This window comes from Trachemys scripta, chromosome 2 (assembly GCF_013100865.1).
Source record: "Trachemys scripta elegans isolate TJP31775 chromosome 2, CAS_Tse_1.0, whole genome shotgun sequence".
NCBI classification, from domain to species: Eukaryota; Metazoa; Chordata; order Testudines; family Emydidae; genus Trachemys; species Trachemys scripta.
Genome location: NC_048299.1, coordinates 129,611,328 through 129,630,676, shown reverse-complemented (window position 1 = coordinate 129,630,676; position 19,349 = coordinate 129,611,328). Strand labels below are relative to the sequence as shown.

General features: G+C 40.2%; 1 protein-coding gene across 1 annotated transcript in view; it reads left to right on the top strand.

Moving 5' to 3' along the window:
* DNAH5 (dynein axonemal heavy chain 5) overlaps positions 1-19,349 on the top strand; it is a 212,461-nt gene that overhangs the window by 161,884 nt on the left and 31,228 nt on the right. Inside the window, exons 61-68 of the mRNA XM_034759516.1 lie at positions 721-1,037; positions 5,539-5,694; positions 6,162-6,344; positions 12,409-12,652; positions 14,642-14,756; positions 15,217-15,407; positions 16,829-16,950; positions 17,559-17,708. Coding sequence (XP_034615407.1) covers positions 721-1,037; positions 5,539-5,694; positions 6,162-6,344; positions 12,409-12,652; positions 14,642-14,756; positions 15,217-15,407; positions 16,829-16,950; positions 17,559-17,708 — 1,478 coding nt within the window. The remainder of the gene's footprint in view (positions 1-720; positions 1,038-5,538; positions 5,695-6,161; positions 6,345-12,408; positions 12,653-14,641; positions 14,757-15,216; positions 15,408-16,828; positions 16,951-17,558; positions 17,709-19,349) is intronic.

Below are 19,349 nucleotides of genomic sequence, written 5' to 3'. Positions count from 1 at the left end.
GGGGGGCAGTTAGGGGCAGGGGTCCTAGGAGGGGGCAGTCACGGGACAAGGAGCGGGGGGGACGGTTGAGGGTTCTGAGGGGGGGAAGTGGGAGGGGCAGGGGCGGGGCTAGGGCAGGATGTGGCGGGGCCAGGGCAGGACAGGGGTGAGGCTCCTCCCGTCCCCTTTTTTGCTTGCTGAAATATGGTAACCCTAGAGTGGATGGTAAAATCCTGGCAATGGATTTGCTGGAGAGACCTGGATGGAAAAATAGGGGGAGCTGGTGGAACCCCCCCAGATAATTATGGAATAAACATGGGGTTACCTGTACTGTACACGTTTATCTGCCGGGTAGTCCCAGACATCTAATAATACTGTTGCGGCCTAATTAAACCCATGTCAAATGTCTCGGGTCCTTCTTTTGTTATAGCCAGACAACAGATCCTTGCTGGTATGATACACTGGGAATTTTCAGAACACCTTTGAAAAACTATATTTTTTAAGTGGTCCCAAAGTCTCAATAAAATCATGAGGTTAGAATTAGAAAAAAAAAAAAAACATTTTCAGTGATATTTTGCACACAGCATAGTCAAGCAAATAAATCTGCCCTTACACAAAAAATTATACTGTAGGTCCTGTTGGAAGCTTTGCCTGTCTCTCTTGTTTGTTTCATCCAAGCACATGTATTACCCTAACAAAGCTGTCACAGTGTTTCAGTATCTTGTGCTTTTTTTTTTTTAGGAGATGTGTTGCTGGCTACAGCTTTTCTATCGTATTCTGGTCCTTTTAACCAAGAGTTCCGCAATCTGTTGTTAAATGATTGGCAAAAGGAAATGAAAACCCGGAAAATCCCATTTGGCAACAACCTAAACCTTACAGAGATGTTGATTGATGCTCCGACCATCAGTGAGTGGAACCTCCAAGGATTGCCAAACGATGACCTATCCATACAGAATGGAATTATTGCCACGAAAGCAGCTCGTTATCCTTTGTTAATTGATCCACAGACTCAGGGCAAAATTTGGATTAAAAATAAGGAAACCAAGAATGAACTTCAGGTAACTTGAATGCAGACATTTCATACCCTCTAGTAGCTCTTACATAGCGGCCCAAATGCTTGGCTAATAGGGGGGTTCAGGTTGTAGCTAGCAATTATAATGTTTATATACTACCTACGTTGCATAGAATCATAGAATAGAATATCAGGGTTGGAAGGGACCTCAGGAGGTCATCTAGTCCAACCCCCTGCTCAGAGCAGGACCAATTCCCAATTAAATTATACCAGCCAGGGCTTTGTCAAGCCTGACCTTAAAAACCTCTAAGGAAGGAGATTCCACCACCTCTCTAGGTAACCCATTCCAGTGCTTCACTACCCTCCTAGTGAAAAAGTTTTTCCTAATATCCAACTTAAACCTCCCCCACTGCAACTTGAGACCATTACTCCTTCTTCTGTCATCTGGTACTACTGAGAACAGTCTAGATCCATCCTCTTTGGAACCCCCTTTCAGGTAGTTGAAAGCAGCTATCAAATCCCCCCTCATTCTTCTCTTCTGCAGACTAAACAATCCCAGTTCCCTCAGCCTCTCCTCAGAAGTCATGTGCTCCAGCCCCCTAATCAATTTTGTTGCCATTTGCTGGACTCTTTCCAATTTTTCCACATCCTTCTTGTAGTGTGGGGCCCAAAACCAGACACAGTACTCCAGATGAGGCCTCACCAATGTTGACTAGAGGGGAATGATCATGTCCCTCGATCTGCTGGCAATGCCCCTACTTATACAGCCCAAAATGCCGTTAGCCTTCTTGGCAACAAGGGCACACTGTTGACTCATATCCAGCTTCTCGTCCACTGTAACCCTTAGGTCCTTTTCTGCAGAACTGCTGCCTACCCATTCGGTCCCTAGTCTGTAGCAGTGCATGGGATTCTTCCGTCCTAAGTGCAGGACTCTGCACTTGTCCTTGTTGAACCTGATCAGGTTTCTTTTGGCCCAATCCTCTAATTTGTCTAGGTCTCTCTGTATCCTATCCCTACCCTCCAGTGTATCTACCACTCCTCCCAGTTTAGTGTCTTCTGCAAACTTGCTGAGGGTGCAGTCCACTCCATCCTCCAGATCATTAATGAAGATATTGAACAAAACTGACCCCAGGACCAACCCTTGGGGCACTCTGCTTGATACTGGCTGCCAACTAGACATGGAGCTATTGATCACTACCCATTGAGCCCAATGATCTAGCCAGCTTTCTATCCACCTTATAGTCCATTCATCCAGCCCATACTTCTTTAACTTGCCAGCAAGAATACTGTGGGAGACTGTATCAAAAGTTTTGCTAAAGTCAAGGAATAACACATCCACTGCTTTCCCCTCATCCACAGAGCCAGTTATCTCCTCATAGAAGGCAATTAGGTTAGTCAGGCATGATTTGCCCTTGGTGAATTCATGCTGGCTGTTCCTGATCACTTTTCTCTCCTCTAAGTGCTTTAGAATTGATTCCTTGAGGACCTGCTCCATGATTTTTCCAGGGACTGAGGTGAGGCTGACTGGCCTGCAGTTCTATTTTTAAAGATGGGCACTACTAGCCTTTTTCCAGTCATCCGGGACCTCCCCCAATAGCCATGAGTTTTCAAAGATAATGGCCAGTGACTCTGCAATCACATCCGCTAACTTCTTTAGCACTCTCGGATGCAGCACATCCGGCCCCATGGATTTGTGCTTATCCAGTTTTTCTAAATAGTCCCGAACCACTTCTTTCTCCACAGAGGGCTGGTCACCTCCTCCCCATGCTGTGCTGCCCAGTGCAGCAGTCTGGGAGCTGACCTTGTTCGTGAAGACAGAGGCAAAAAAAGCATTGAGTACATTAGCTTTTTCCACATCCTCTGTCATTAGGTTGCCTCCCTCATTCAGTAAGGGGCCCACACTTTCCTTGACTTTCTTCTTGTTGCTAACATACCGGAAGAAACCCTTCTTGTTGCTCTTAACATCTCTTGCTAATATCTTGTTGCATGCAGTCAGTGTACACTCTAGGTAGATTTAGCATTTAGCACTAGCGCAAATTCTCCCCTTTGTTACCTTGTAACCAGGCAAACCTGTTGGTTTCAGTGGGCTTGCTTGAAGCATAATCCAATGAAGAATGTGGCTGTTAGTGTGCAGATGGAAGACCTGATAAATTCTACAAGGAAAATGTTGTATGCCATTAACCCTAGGAAAATGAAAATGTGTATGCCATAGTTTGTTCTCTTATAGACTCATAGACCAGAAGGAACCATCATGATCATCTAGTCTGACTGCAGGCACATTGCAGGCCACAGAACCTTGCCCACCCACTCCTGTAATAGACCCCTAACCTCTGGCTGAGTTAATGAAGTCCTCAAATCATGATTTAAAGACTTAGAGAATCCACTCTTTACACAAATTTAAACCAGCAAGTGACCCATGCTCTATGCTGCAGAGGAAGGCGAAAAACCCTCAGAGTCTCTACCAATCTGATTTAGGGGAAAATTTGTTCCCAGTCCCAAAGACAAGTTAATTAGACCCTGAGCCTGTGGGCAAGACCCACCAGCAAGACAGATGGGAACAAATTCTCTGTAGTAACTCAGAGCCCCCCCCCATCTAGTGTCCCATCACTAGCCCTTGGAGATATTTGCTGCTAGCAGTTGCAGATTGGCTACATTCAGCTCAATCTTGAGGCCAGTTAGGTTTTCTGCCTCCACTGCTCCCCTTGGAAGGCTGTTCCAGAACTTCACTCCTCTGATGGTTAGAAACCTTCATCTAATTTCAAGGCTAAATTTGGTGATGGCCAGTTTATATCCATTAGTTCTTATGTCAACATTGACACTTAACTCCTCCCCCACCCTGGTATTTATTTATCCCTCTAATGTATTTATAGAGAACAATCATATCTCCCCTCAGCCTTTTTTTGATTAGGCTAAACAAGCCAACCTCTTTGAGTCTCTCCTCTCGTAAGGTAGGCTTTCCATTCCTCTGATCATCCTAGTAGGCCTTCTCTGCACCTGTTCCAGTTCGAATTAATCTTTCTTAAACGTGGGAGACCAGACTGCACCCTGCATTATGCTGATGTACTAAAAAATCAGCAGACACAGCATCACACTATTCCATAGCTTTCTGCTGAATTGGAGATAAATAGCCATTATTGTTATTTTATTTTATTTTATTATCATTATTCTTTTATTAGTGTTGCACCTAGGAGCCCTAGTCATGGACCAGGACCCCATTGTGATAGGTGTTATACAAGCACAGAACAAAAAGATGGTCCCCACTCCAAAGAGTTTACAATCTAAGTCTAAAACAAGAGACATCAGATGGATACAGACAGATGGGAGAGTACAAGGAAACAATGAGACGATATTGATCAGTATGTTGGCAGTGGTCTTAGCGTACCAGTGGCCTAATGGTTGAGTTTTTTGTAGACATTGTGGCAAAGGAGTTTAAGGGGAATTTGAAGGTGGTTAATGATGTAGGTTTGTGGTTATTTAGAAGGAGCGCCTCCCAAGCATGAGCCTTGTATTTATCTGTAACTGGTACCTGAAAACTGTTCTGCATCTCTTATACATTGGTAACAATTGTATAACTAGTGATATTAATGAAGTTTTACTGGATTTGAATTAGACAAGAGCAAAGAAACTAGACTGTGATGATTTACCTTATTATTGGTCTTGTTTTGTTGGGATGAGAAAAGCAGCTGAGTTTTAAGCTTAAAAAGCAAAGCTGATGCATGATTTGTACCATGCAAAACATTTTATACAGGAAGAAGTTAAATTTAGGATTGGGTTTACCACTGCTGTATTCCACTTTACTCTAGTGGAATTAAACCTATGCAAAACTGGAGTCCCATGGTGATGAATCAAGTGGTTGAACTTTTGGAACAAGTTTATGAATTTGGGGGGTGAGACTCTCAAAAATGCTTAGTGTTGGCCTAATTCTGCTCCCACTGAAGTTAACAGAAGTTTTACCCTTGACTATAGTTGAGTGGGAAACAGTTTTTCTGGCCCACACATATTTTCAAGTAGAAAATATTTTCCTCTCTTGAATCATGATAAAAGATCAAAATTGTGAATATATTCGTAAACCAAAAACCAGATTTTTCATTTTCATTTTAGGTAACTTGAAAGGTTTTGTCTTGATAATTTTGGTCAGGTTTGATTTTGACCTGTTTTCTTTTTTAGTCTAGCTTACATTTCTAAATAAAAAGTCATTCAAACTTTAAAAAAATTGATTTTTTTGTTTATAAAATGTCAGTGTTTTGTTTTGACATGTACAATTTTTTTCTCAACTTTTTTCAGGTTGTGAAATTTGTCAGAATTGACCGTGTTTCACAATGTCAGTTAATTGACAGTTTTCAACAGAAAAATGAGTTGAAAAATTCCCAGCCAGCTCCTCATGGAGAATGAGAGTAGTTCAACTAATATTGAGCATTGATCTTGGTCTTTAGCTAGTGTCTCTTTCAATAACATAACCATAGTAAACATACTAAAAACATTTTCTTTTACCACTGCTCTCATAACGAAGTGAGGCATAATATACTGGCTACATGTTTTATTTCTAGATCACATATCTGAATCACAAGTATTTCAGAAACCACTTAGAGGACAGCCTTTCTCTTGGAAGGCCACTGCTGATTGAAGATGTTGGGGAAGAGCTTGATCCAGCATTGGATAATGTTTTGGAGAAAAACTTCATCAAAACTGGTTCTTCCTATAAGGTAAAAGAAGAAAATATAACTGTAGGGGAGTGCATTAAAATGTTAAAATAATGCTAATTCTGTACAGCTATGATAGCCTTATGTTTGGATTTGTTGATAGCCAAGATATTTAAACCCTGCATTTTTCTTTTTCTGTTAGTCTTAAATGGGATTATAAGCATTAGAAGAAAATCCTATTTAAAACCCCATTGTGCTGTATTGTAAATTAATTATTGCATGCATAATTGTGCAGAAATTACAGAATCAGACAAGTTTCTGAACAAGTAGTTTGAGGCACTGCATGGATATTATCTTTGCACAGTTTTTTAATATAGAATTGGCTTTTTAAGTTAGATCTTTCCAAAATGCAGTAGCAGAAAAATTTTACTTGTGTATTCTGAACTATGTTGTAAGAATGTGACCCTTACTATCAGTGCTTTTCAATTCATCTGTCTGTTTCATAATATCTCATTGTGTTTTGCAATAAGGTAAAAGTTGGTGATAAAGAAGTAGATGTCATGAATGGCTTCAGACTTTATATCACCACCAAGCTCCCAAATCCAGCATATACCCCTGAAATTAGTGCCCGCACATCCATTATTGACTTTACTGTGACCATGAAAGGTCTAGAAGATCAACTCCTAGGGAGAGTCATTCTCACAGAGAAACAGGTAGGAGGAAAATAATTCCACTGTATTTCTGTTTGGTTTAGAATGAACATACATGTGTGCGTGTGTTGACAGGCAAGTTTCACTTGAGTTAAATTGATTATTCCGTTCTCTCATACTACAAGGTTACTGCTTTTCATTCTCTATGAACAACCGTGGGTGCAGCCTTGCTCAGAGAGCTCTTAAAAATAAGCACAATCGTAAAACAAAGTTGATATGATCCTGAAAAAGCTCTCTTGACTCTTTTGATTAGTCTTCCCTTTACCCACTGATTAAGGTCTTCTACTCGGTCTTTCTCAAACATGCACATTTTCTATCTTTTGTGTGTGTGTGCAAAATATACTACTTTGGATTCCAACATATGGTAAATAAAGTTTTCTATTCAAAATATGGTCTTTTAAGGTCAGAGAATCTCCTTAAATCAATAGCAGTAATTAAAGGACAATGTTTTGCTTTGCTGGTTTGAAGTTCTGACTGCCATCACTTCCCACAGAGATTTAGGTTTTCCTCTGTCCTTCCACCACACAACCATAGGCTTTTCATAATATGTCCTGGTCTGTAGCCCTGGTGAGATCTTCCATGGTGCACGGTTCCTCCAGGAGCTGGTAGACCAACAGATGTTCCATGGTTTGTTTCATCACAGTCACATGTATCTGGGTCATTGGAATAGCTGCACATCCACATATGGACTTTTGTCCTGTCAACTTTTGTTTGGAAGCAATTTAAAAATAGATCCCTAACCTCTGGCTGAGTTACTGAAGCCCTCAAATCATGATTTAAAGACTTCAAGTTAAAGAGAATTTACCATTAACACTAATTTAAACCTGTAAGTGATTCATGCCCCATGCTGCAGAGGAAGGCAACCCCCCCCCGCCAGGGTCTCTGCCAATCTCACCCAGGGGAAAATTCCTTCCCGACCCCAAATATAGTGATCAGTTAGACCTGAGCATGTGGGCAAGACCCACCAGGCAGATACCTTGGAAAGAATTCTCTGTGGTAACTCAGAGATCTCCCCATCTAATGTCCCATATCTGGCCGTTTTTCTGTTTTGCTCATTTCCAAGATGGGTTTATGAATTAAGTGGTGTGCCCGTGGCCACAGTTCAACTAATTCTTCATTTTCATCAATTATCCTATTGCCTCATTTGACTCTGGACTGTTAAAGTCACCAATGATCACCCATGTTTTGTTATGTTTGAGGTTATGTGGGCTACCAAACTTGACCTGTTTGGCTGATGGTTTGTAGAAAGACATGATGGAAATTCCACCAGTGTCACAGCAGTCAGGGCTTGAATGTTGTCCTTGTTGGTCATAGATGTGTTAATGACAAGATCAGGCTTTGATTAAAATGGTGCTGCCATATTGCTTCTGTGTCTTTTGATGGCCAAGTTCATCTCTAGTAACTGGAGACAGTTATTGTTGATCCATCTGCATGTCTCCTGGAGGCATAACAGCTGGCAGCTGTAGTCAGTGCACATTTTGGCTATCAGGTGGTGTTTGGCACCCAAGAGCCCTTTGATATTTGTTGATATTATCCTCAGCGTCAGCCCTGATGAGGACCCTTTTGAATGACACTGACAACTGCACTGACCTTCAGGTACAGTTGGTCGGTTATGCTGACGACTACGTCAGTTTGCAGGCATAGACATATTGTTTGGTTATATTGTAGTGCTAGCTGTTCAGCAGGATTTGCAGATTCAGAGAATCTGACCAGGGCTACAATGTGAGTGCTCCTCCTACTGCTATGGAGATTTAGGTAACTCAGCATCTTGTAGGATCAGGCTTCGGTGTTCAGATACTAGAATCTTTTACAATCGTACCCTATTTTTTAAAAATACTCTATTTAGAAAGTAGTTTATTTTGATGTCAGATTTGGAGTTCCCATTCCCTGCTGCCAATTCTTGACCAAAGAAGGGATTTGGAGGTCTTTGTGTTGATGGTATGTGGGAGCTGACCAGCAGATCCTTGGCTATGATTGTCTTGGGTAAGCGAATGCTGGACTCACTTTGCCTCCCACTGCAGAAGTTCAGCATGAGGGTGTTCACTGCTGAGTCAAAGTTGCTAGGAGAACTGCATCTACAAGCTAGGTTATAGCCTGCACTAATACAGACCAGGATGCTGCCTGCTCTATGGAGTATGGCAGGAATGGATGAGGTAGTCTGTGACATGCTGAGAGAGTGACACTTTGTATAGAAATGCAGGGATCTCTTTAGTCACCCTAGACTTGGAAGTGTGAACCCTTACGTAAGGTTCCTGGGTGCTGAACTGCTGAGCTATGTTGCAAGGTGGCTGCAACTAACTCCAACTGGGATGTAAAGGAGGTCTTTGAGAGAAATCATAAGAACAGTCAAGCTAAGGGAGGAAGCATTCTTTCTCTCTAATAGTTTTGTCTGTTAACCTTCAAACAAAACTTCAGGAAGGAAGCAAGTTAGGAAACAAACTCAGTGTGTGCATGCTCAGTTAAAGATATGCTAGGAACTTGACCCATTCAAAGCCTTCTAACCCTTGAGCTTTCCTATCCTGCCTAGGCAGCTGTGTTTGTTTTGCACTTTACCTCTTCTCCAGGTGACAGTGGCTGCATGTTCTCTCTTTCAAAATTTTACTTGCATGAGCTTAAGTTAACATGTATAAATTTAGAGATGGGTTGTGGCCTCATGGGAAAACTTCACAGCACATCACAGAACAATCTTTCTCTTTTTCTGATGGAGAAGTTGATATAAAATCTGTCCAACAGAGTACTTTAAGCCAAGCATAATTTCTAAGATTTCAAAGCTGCAGTAGGTTCAGGTATATCAATCCTCCCTGCCTAAAGCCAGTCCAACCCTAAGGTTTGGGATTTACAATGGGTTATGTTTTTCATGAATGTACCATAATATTTATTGGTTCATGACATAAAGTTGTCCGTTAAATGTAAGATCAAGTTTCTGTTTCTATAGTGTGGTCTCAAAAAAAACCCCTCAACAGAGCCATAGAATAATATCCAACAAAGGCCAAATTATGAGTCAAAGGGCAAGTATGGCATGATATTCTGCAGCAACAATTATTTCTATGACCATCTCTTTATATTCTCATCCCTAGCTCCTATTTATTTTATTTTATTATTTATCATTTTATTTATCATACAAGCACATACAAATTTGAACAGTGAAACATTTACATTTTAAAAGGGTCAAATTCAATACAATTCCTTACTTAGTTTATATTTCCAAATCACATAGGGCCGAAATCCTGTAAGATACTTAGCAAGCTCATGTCTGATTAAGCCAGTGGGATCTGGCGGTGTTCAGGATCAGTTGGATCGTTGACAGTGCCTTCCAGAGTTGAGCCCACACAGCTAGATTTGAAACACTAGACACTTGAGTTTACTGGAGTTACCTGTGAAACAAATATCCAAGGAGAGTCAATTAAAATGTAAACTTAGCAAGAATGGTTTTGCACCATTTACATCTTGGATGAAAATTAGCCAAATGGAAAAACATTTCATCCATTTGTTTCAGAAATGAACTTTTTATTTTGGTACAGATATGTTTCCTGTTTTGATTCTCAACAGATTGCCTGCTATTTAGTGTCCAAAGACATTTCATAACTACTGCTTTAGTGTGAATTACATTTTGTATTTTCAGATTGCACTTGTTCTCAGCAGTTTTTCTATGAGAAAACTATAGTTGTTCTTAATGCTTTAACTCCTTAAATCAGACTCACAAAACATTTAAATTTAATTGGGGTCAATTTGATTTCTCAGCAGTATTAACTATTACATTTAACTGACCATTACCATCCTTAAAATGTTCTATCTTTTTAACTACACCTTCTTCATCAGACCTGAATAATTCATGCCATGCTTCATAGATTTCCGTCTGCTCTCCTCTTGTTACATTTTTCATTGAATGACTTAAGTGAAATGAATTTCAGCTTCTTTACCTCTTGTCCAGAAAGCCCCATCCTGAGAATGCTCCTGTGCTTTGGCTCCCTCCCCTTGATGAGGTATTGTTTGTATTATTCTGCATCCACAACCCTAACGCTTTCTGCTATCTCTGATGTTTGGAAAGAAGGACTGGCTGCAATTGTCTAGTTAATCATAGTATGGGTAGAAGGAAGAGACGTAAAACAGACAAGAAATTATTCTAGTTCCTCCTGGCTGAAACAATATAGGAATGAGTGTATATTTGGCCTTGGGGTTCTAATTATTACTCTAATTGTATGCTAGCAGTTAAGTGGTGTAAGTTTCCTTGTAAGCCTAAGTGAATGTAAAGAAAGCCGGATAACATAACTTAAATATCACATTTTGTATTGTTTCTAATAATTTTTCTGCAAGTTGATATTTCTTTGAATTGGGTAAATGAGTTTGGAAAAAAAAACTGCTTAAAATGCTTTCATATGTATCTTGGGAACAGATGGAAGCAGACAAAGATAATAACAGAGCATCTTCTGCTTCAGCTGCCACATCTCAAAGAAGTAATGCTAATTGAAAATCCTCCTATTTTAGAAAGGGGAAATTTTACATGATGAAAGGGAGAGAATGATTGGGCTGGTTAGCAGCTGCCTGCATTATGCCCATTTCTATTATGTGAGCTTTTCCACCTAGCTTTGCCAATGCACCGCAGGCCTGATTTACAATGCTCCCTACTTTTCTGCCCCCAGGCTTTCACTGAGAAGAGACTACAGACTCTGCTTGATTGGCAGCTACATGATTTCCTATGTAGATTGTTACTGTTGGGTGTAGGGACACAACCTTTTCTATTTCACCTGTGACATAGAGGCTCTTGAACTCAAATCTGCAGAAATGAAAGGCAATTTGCATTAAACTACTTTAGCATAGAGACTACTTCCAAAGTTTCAAGCAAAAGCATTTTCTTCATCCAGCAAAGAAAATGTATCACTAAACAGTCATCTCCCAAATTAATGCTCTCCAGTATATCCGAGCATTATATGAAGGTAATATACAGATATGTCTAGTAAAGCTGGAGTACCTTAATATTAATAAGTAAAATGCAAAGAATGCTAAAATAATTAGGATTTTCCTTTATGCTTGGGAATAAATTTGTCTTCCAAACAATAACTCAGTATTTCCTCTTGTACTGTAGAATCTCTTGGCAGCCTTTCTGCGGCCACAAGTTTGTTAGGGAGGAATCAGTCTGCGTACGACAGGTCTTTGTATCAGGGTGGTCCAAAAGTTGCAGAAAGATTCTTTATACCAGGGAATGTGGTTCTTCCAGATTATGGGATTACACAGACACACTTAGTGAAGTATATGTCAAAGTACCTTGCTGAATCATAGCTTTATTGAAGACTGTCTTGGTATTTGTCACTTTTGTCTGGAAAGTCTCTTACTTGAAACAAACCTAGAGCAAAACTCTCTTTGCAAACTTTAAATTCTAACCAGGTACCACCTCTTACCCAATTAAGTATTTTCAGTGCTTAGATATTTCTGGGTGGGATGCCAACAAGCAGCTTGACCCCACCTTGATTAGTGCCTGAGGAATTATGGGATTCTAGTATTTGTGGATGTGTTGCAGCTTGTGCCTATAAAAATAGATCTAAATTAGGACCCAACAGGCTAGATTGAGATGTCTATTAGAGAAATGCTGTTTATGGGTAAGATATTTTCTATTATCCTCTGTTATCCACTGATTTTGTTCTAGGCCACATCCTACAGCTGTGGAATGTACATACAATTCATGCTCTTGCGGTAGCTAGTCTTACCATTGGCCCCTACTATTAAAAGAATGTGGATAGAGTTTGTAAGTGGCCTTAACTTGAATATTCTTGGGCTGTGACTAACTGAAGTCTTTCTGGTTATAGAATGGTGAATCTCATGCATATTTCTATTAACAGTATAAACTTGTTTAAAGTGCTAGGTAACACACCTTTTTAAAAAAAACAGGGGTAAGATATTGGGACAAATTTGTTCTCAGAGAGACTAAACGTAAATCTGAAGTAACTCCAGTCAAGCTACTCCAGATTTAAACTAGTTTTAGTGAAAGCACTCTGTATCATTGGTAGTTAGAACAATAAATTACTCTTGATGCACATGGGCTGATCCCAAGTATTGCTTTTCACTGTAAAAGGAACTAGAGAAAGAGAGAACTGATCTCATGGAAGATGTGACAGCCAACAAGAGAAGGATGAAAGAGCTGGAAGATAACTTGCTCTATCGACTGACAAGCACACAGGGTTCTCTGGTGGAGGATGAGAGTCTGATCACTGTATTGAGTAACACCAAGAAGACTGCTGAGGAAGTGACACAGAAACTGCAGATTTCTGCTGAGACTGAAATACAGATCAACTCAGCCCGTGAGGAGTACAGACCCGGTGAGCTGGAATCCCTGATAATAAAAGACAAATGTGACAAGCAAATGGAAAAAAAAAAGAAAAAAAAAGAAAAAAAGCAATGCTAGTGTGGGAGAAATGAGGATGAGAGCATGAAGAAAAAAGGGATTATACAAATAACAGGGGAACTGTGTTTCCCCATAAATTAAATGGATAAGACAAATAGCATAGTGATCTGTTGTGGAAAAATATATCAATTTATGTTGTGTGAATCACATGCTGAACTCTTACCAATTCGCAATGAAAAATCTGTTATAAGGCTAACTTCTGTGCCTGTATACACTGGGAGTGCAGATCCATAACGTTGACCTGGGAAGAGACAGCCCAGTTTTATACTACTTTCCAACCCACAAAACGTTGGCATTTTGTAGGCTGCCAGCCTGATCAGTGTTGAGGAAAGGGCATATACTTGTTTGTAGCATCCTAACATCCCTTAGTCTTAATGTGTTGAGCTTTTATTTGGGCACTATTGTAGTATTGTAAATGCTTCATTCATTCTTGATACTTTGCCCCTAAATTAGCTCAATGGTTAACAATGGAATATGTGATTACACATTATACTTATGTGGAAGACTGCAGTAAAAAGGGGACACAGGTACACTGTGATGTCTTTAACAGAATGCATTAATTTATTATAAATCTTAGCAATTTTAGAGTTTGATCACTGAAGTCAAGAGACCTCTTCTGGAACAATGGCAAGGTCCTTACGTATTTTGTACGTTTTGTATTCTGTGCTTTACTTTTGGATTTGTTACTTCTGGAATGAAAAGTTCCAGGTAGTATTCAGTTGGGATTTCTCTGCATTTTGAGAGATTCATGAAATGGTATTTGTTACATAGTGTAAGAACATGTAGGATTAGAACCTGGGACCATAGGGGTTCTGGGGGACTGATGCCGCCATATCACCACTGGAGGTTCAGGCTGGGCATCCACGGGAGGACCCTGTAAAGCTAGGTTAGACAGGAAGTACCTCCCAGCAGGGCCTGAGGGGCAGTCCCTCACACCCCACTGACTGGCCAGTATATAAACCAGGAAGCCATAAAGGGAATCTAATGAGCAGCAACACAGACTGCTTGCCTGCTTCTGCTCCAGACCTTGCTTGCACTAGACCAGTGGTTCTCAAACTTTTGTACTGGTGACCCCTTTCACATAGCAAGCCTCTGAGTGTGATCCCCCTTATAAATTAAAAACACTTTTTAATGTATTTAACACCATTATAAATGCTGGATGCAAAGCAGGGCTTGGGATGGAGGCTGAGAGCTCACAACCCCCCATGTAATAATCTCACGACCCCCTGAGGGGTCCCAACCCCGCAGTTTGAGAACCCTTGCAATAGACCCTAGATGTGGCTTCAGACCCTGGTTTGTCCTCGACTTTGCTATTCGATTGCTGTCCGCAACCTGGTGCCCATTCCTGATCTCCTGGTAACCTGACTCCTGCTCCAACCACTAGCTTAGCCCGCCCACGTCCCAGTCACGACAAATGGCAATACTCCTTCAGAATGTTGGAAAGCTCTGGCTGCTGATTGCCTGGTTAGAGTAAAATGAGTTACAATGTAGTGGGTCTGGTTCTCATATGGCTGGTATAATAGGACATCTAAGATTTGGAATTTGGAGTAGGCATTTGGAAACTCAGTTGGTGCTTAAGCACATCCAATAAGATTTTGTACATTAAGTGCTGATCTGAGCATCCAAATGCAGCATTTAGGTAGCCTTTGAGTATACTCATATTGGGAAACTGGGTTTTGGATCAGATGTACTAGTTATAGAAAACACACTTTTACTTATTTACTGACATGTACATGAGACTAGAATTAACACTAAACCACATATGAATGGTTAATGATATAACAGCTAAAAGTTTTAATTGTCATCATTAACATTGTTATACTTGATGCAGTAAGTTTAGAGATCTGCATTTTTTTCTTTTGCATTTTCTGCTTTAAGCACAGCCTTTCTCTTCATCTTTCAGTTGCAACAAGAGGGAGCATCCTATATTTCCTTATAACTGAGATGAGTATGGTCAATGTGATGTATCAGACTTCTCTTCGACAGTTTCTGGGACTCTTCGACCTTTCTCTAGCCAGGTAACTAACATTACTGAAAGATCAGATGACTTTTTTTCCCCTTGAAAAGGACTGTAGTAAAGTAAATTACAGTGTTCCTCCGAAAATGGGGCTTTCTTGCCTCTATTTCATTATGCTATCACATGCAGAAGCAGAGAACTAGGAAAAGAACTTGTTTACCAATATTTCTTATGCTTTGTCTGTGGACCTTGGTAGGAGCAGGTTTTTAGTCCACTATGAGACAGTTGTTTCCAATGCAAATAGATCTAGTCAGAGGTAAGGACTCTGATAAGTTGCTTCAGCTTTAGAGTCTGTTTTAGTATTCTGCTGTCTGGTAATATGTCTTAGTGACCTATTCATTTTTGAGATGTTCAGGATAATGAACTAGAACTTCCTGCATACTTGCCCTACTCCTTTCCAGAAAATCTTTTCTATAAACTTAAACAATAAAGGCGCTGAACTAAATTTTCCTTTTGAACAGGTCTGTCAAGAGCCCAATTACGAGTAAGAGAATTGCTAATATAATTGAGCATATGACCTATGAAGTATATAAGTATGCTGCCAGGGGACTTTATGAGGAGCACAAATTCCTGTTCACCTTACTGCTTACCTTGAAAATAGACATGCAGAGAAACAGAGTGAAGCATGAAGAGTTCCTGACACTTATTAAAGGTCAGAACATCTGTATAATTAGAAAGTGTGCAAATACATTATTGTGCAATATCTAGGAGTCACTCTTTTATAAGTACAGCTTTTCTGCCTGTCAGGTGTTACTGCTTCTGAAAGATCAGAGGAGATAAAGAATGCAGTATCATATTGTACTGATAATTTATGGGAATAATATTGAACTTCAATGATGTAGGTGTTGGGAATTAAAGAGGTGATAAGAGGTAAAAGAGCAATCTCATTATAGCACGATTCCAGATGACTTTGCAGTAGGTAGTCCAAGTACTACCCAGCATGGGTGTTTTTTTATCAAATAATTTGAAAAAAGAGACGTGGACACTAAAGGACCTATGGCTTTTTAGTAAATGCAGAGGGTTCACAGGAAGTGAAACTGAAAATAATGTAAAACAATTCTTAATGACCTAAAAAGCTTTTCTGGACAAAAAAAAGTTTCGACTTTAGTCATGTAACCTCATGCAAGTGCCATGTGCCCTCATTGAGAAGTTAAACATCATCCCCTGTCCACTTTCCAAGGGGATACTGGTCCTGTTTCTAGCCCAGTAAGATACTAGACTTCACAGGCAACACTTCTTATGGTTTAAAAGGAAAACTTGTTCCTGTGTCCATGCTGAAGCTTGCCTCTCAAGAGGGCTAACTTTTGGAGGGAACTGAAGGTTGGCTTAAAGGAATGGCAGTTTGTCTGAGGCTGCTCAAGACATAGGCGTGTTAGAAAAAGTCTTCAGGAGGCAAACTAGTAAGCAGAGTCCAAATGAGGTGGTCCAAGATGTGTGGTAAATGTACTCATTACAAGACTACAATTGATACTTGGCTTCTCCAGTGTTGACTAACTGAAGTTGGTGCAAAAGTTTTTATGCACAACATAGTTTCTCCTTGTCCATTTCTCTTCAAGAAGTCAGTGATCAGGTAGATCCCCTTCCTCCATCCTAATCTAGCTTGAAGTGAACTTCAGAGAAGACAAATGACCTTTGGATAATTGAGCTTTGAATAATTTAGCTTTTTCTGTACTAGTTTTCTACACAAAAAAAGTAAAAATTAAAAGGCCAGCTTTTTTTTTTTTAAATAACTTGTATAAACTAAGATTTGTCACTTCAGTGAAACTAGGTTTCAATTTTGACAGGGCTCTCGCATGTTCAAAAATCTTTTTTTCAGAAGTAAGTGTGTGTGTGTGTGTGTGTGTGTGTGTAAAACACTAGATTTGGTTGAAATGCCTCATGTTTTCAATTCTCAAGTTTTTTTCTGATGAAATTAAATAGAGAACAGACTTTTGGAAAAATTTTAGAGCTTTCATCTACTACAGAAGTGCATGGAATATGGTCTCAATATTTAGATGAGGTTTTCGAAAATATTGCTTTTCTGGAAAACTCTATTTTTAAAACAGGCTCTAATTATAGCCTTACCCCTCACAGGTGGTGCTTCTCTGGACCTTAAAGCTTGTCCTCCTAAACCATCTAAATGGATCCTGGATATGACTTGGCTGAACCTGGTGGAACTCAGTAAGCTTAGACAATTCTCAGATGTTTTGGACCAAGTAAGTAGCAGTTTCTCCAAAGAGTCCTATAAATTAAGAGGCACCGAGCAACAGATGATCATTAAGTATTTGTCCATGTCCTTAGTCATCTGTGAACAATGGAATTAAATTAATATACAAAATTAGGCTATGAAACAACTAAAGCTATTACACACACTATGCCCATAAAAGAACTCAGGAAAGCAAGTAAATGAAGAGAGGCCACTTAGTAATACATATTTTCTGTCCTCCATTCACAAACACATACGCCCCTGGACATTTTCCCAATTCTCCTCCACCACATAACACAACCTTAACTCTGTTCCCACGGGGATGCAAGCTTTCCTGCATCCCTAGAGTGCTCCATTTTGACTGTCCCTCCCAACACTTTCTGGTGAATATTTAGTATAGTCGTTTGGTTGAGGGCATTAATGCATAGTCCTCTTTTTGTACTCTGTCTAAAAATTTGTTTTCTCTAATATCCACAGTAACCCTATATAAACAAAGATTAATAAATAAACATGGGTATGCCTCTAATGTCTGACCTTCACTGAAAATTTTGGAGTTTGTGCGTTGCAGTGTGACTCCTTCTATATTGTGAGATGCGGTTCTCTGCCTTATGTGTACAGATTTCAAGAACAGAGAAACAATGGAAAATCTGGTTTGATAAGGAGAATCCAGAGGAAGAACTTGTTCCCAGTGGCTATGATCAATCTCTGGACTGCTTCAGACGTCTCCTCCTTATTAGATCCTGGTGTCCTGATAGAACCATAGCTCAGGTACATTAACCTGTAGGCATATTTTGTCTGCTCCTTCAGATGTAATAACTTCCTGTAGGAATTATTTAATTAAGTTTGAATATATTTTATCAAATATACAATATAGCAGGGATTGGCAACCTTTGGCACGCTGCCCGTCAGGGAAATCCGCTGGCGGGCCGGGATGGTTTGTTTATCTGCAGTGTCCGCAGGTTCGGCTGATCGCAGCTCCCACTGGCTGTGGTTCGCTGTTCCAGGCCAATGGGGGCTGTGGGAAGCAGCGGCTAGCACATTCCTTGGCCCACGCCACTTCTCGCAGCCCCATTGGCCTGGAATGGCAAACCGCGGCCAGCGGGAGCTGCGATCGGCCGAATCTGCGGATGCTGCAGGTAAACAAACTGCCCCGGCCCACCAGCGAATTTCCCTGATGGGTCACATGCCAAAGGTTGCCGATCCCTGCAATATAGCATCAGAGTTTTAGTGCTATGTATGTAAAATGTTATTATCTTCTAATAATCCTTGTTACTTAAACAGCCCTTGGGATTTTTTCAAAGTGCTTTAGAGACCTATACTAATTCATACAGCTATCGCAGGGGTGATCCCTTTGTGTGATGATTCCACTTTGCGGATGGAAAAATTGACTCTCCCATAGAGTCGAAACTTAATCTCAGGAGTTACTGTGCTCAGTCTACATTGCCTTGTAAGTGAAATAGAAACTTGCTTGCTGGCCTCGTTAATATGGTAACAGAAATCCTAGCTGGAATTTCATCGCCACCTTAAAGTTTAGCTGAAATCTCTTCCAAAACTTTGAAAAACATTATTTAAACACCATTCTGCTTTTTTAACTTTACATGTTCTACCTTGTCTTTCCTTCATGCTACTGAGTTAAACTACGTGAGAAATACAGGAACTATATGCTTCAAGTGGAAAACATGTAAATATTCCATATCCTGGAAATGCTACAGCAAAAAACAACAATTCTGGAAAGACCCTCTTTCCCCTGGCCACATCCCACCCTGTGGGTGCTGCAAAGCAAGGTGGCATTGGCCCAGAATGAGTGAGTTCATATTAACAGAGGAATGGTGTCAGTATCTGGACCAATGATACTAAGTTTTGTGGTGAAACTGCAACCCCTTCCCACCCACTCTCAAAGCCCAGTGGGCATAGGCCCTTGTGAGACAGTTTCTTGAGGAATCCGTTAGTTTGACAGTGAGCAGGGGAAGACACAACTCTCACCTGCTCGTTGTTGGTGAGTTGACAGACCTGTTCAAGACTTGATTTTCTTTTAACCTCTGCCTACAGATTATTCTAAGCAGAATATCATAGTGATATCTTATGTCCATAGCGTATTGATAACCTCCTATTTGTGTTATGCTAAATTTATTAGTTTCTGGTTATTGATCTACACTACCAGAGAATCAAATGTGAGGTCAGCTTTCCCACTTATACTGGATCTGACAAGTAATTTTCTGCCTAACATTAAACTTGTTCTGTTACCTACATCTCTCTCTCTCTCTCTCTCTCTCTTTCTCTCTGTGTCTCTGTGTGTTATAAAAAAAAAGTTTGTACACCTATGTCCATATGTATGTGTATATCTTGTCTTAAATTTTAGTCCATGATGAAAGCTTTTCAAGAAAAGCAATATGTACAATCTTTAAATGC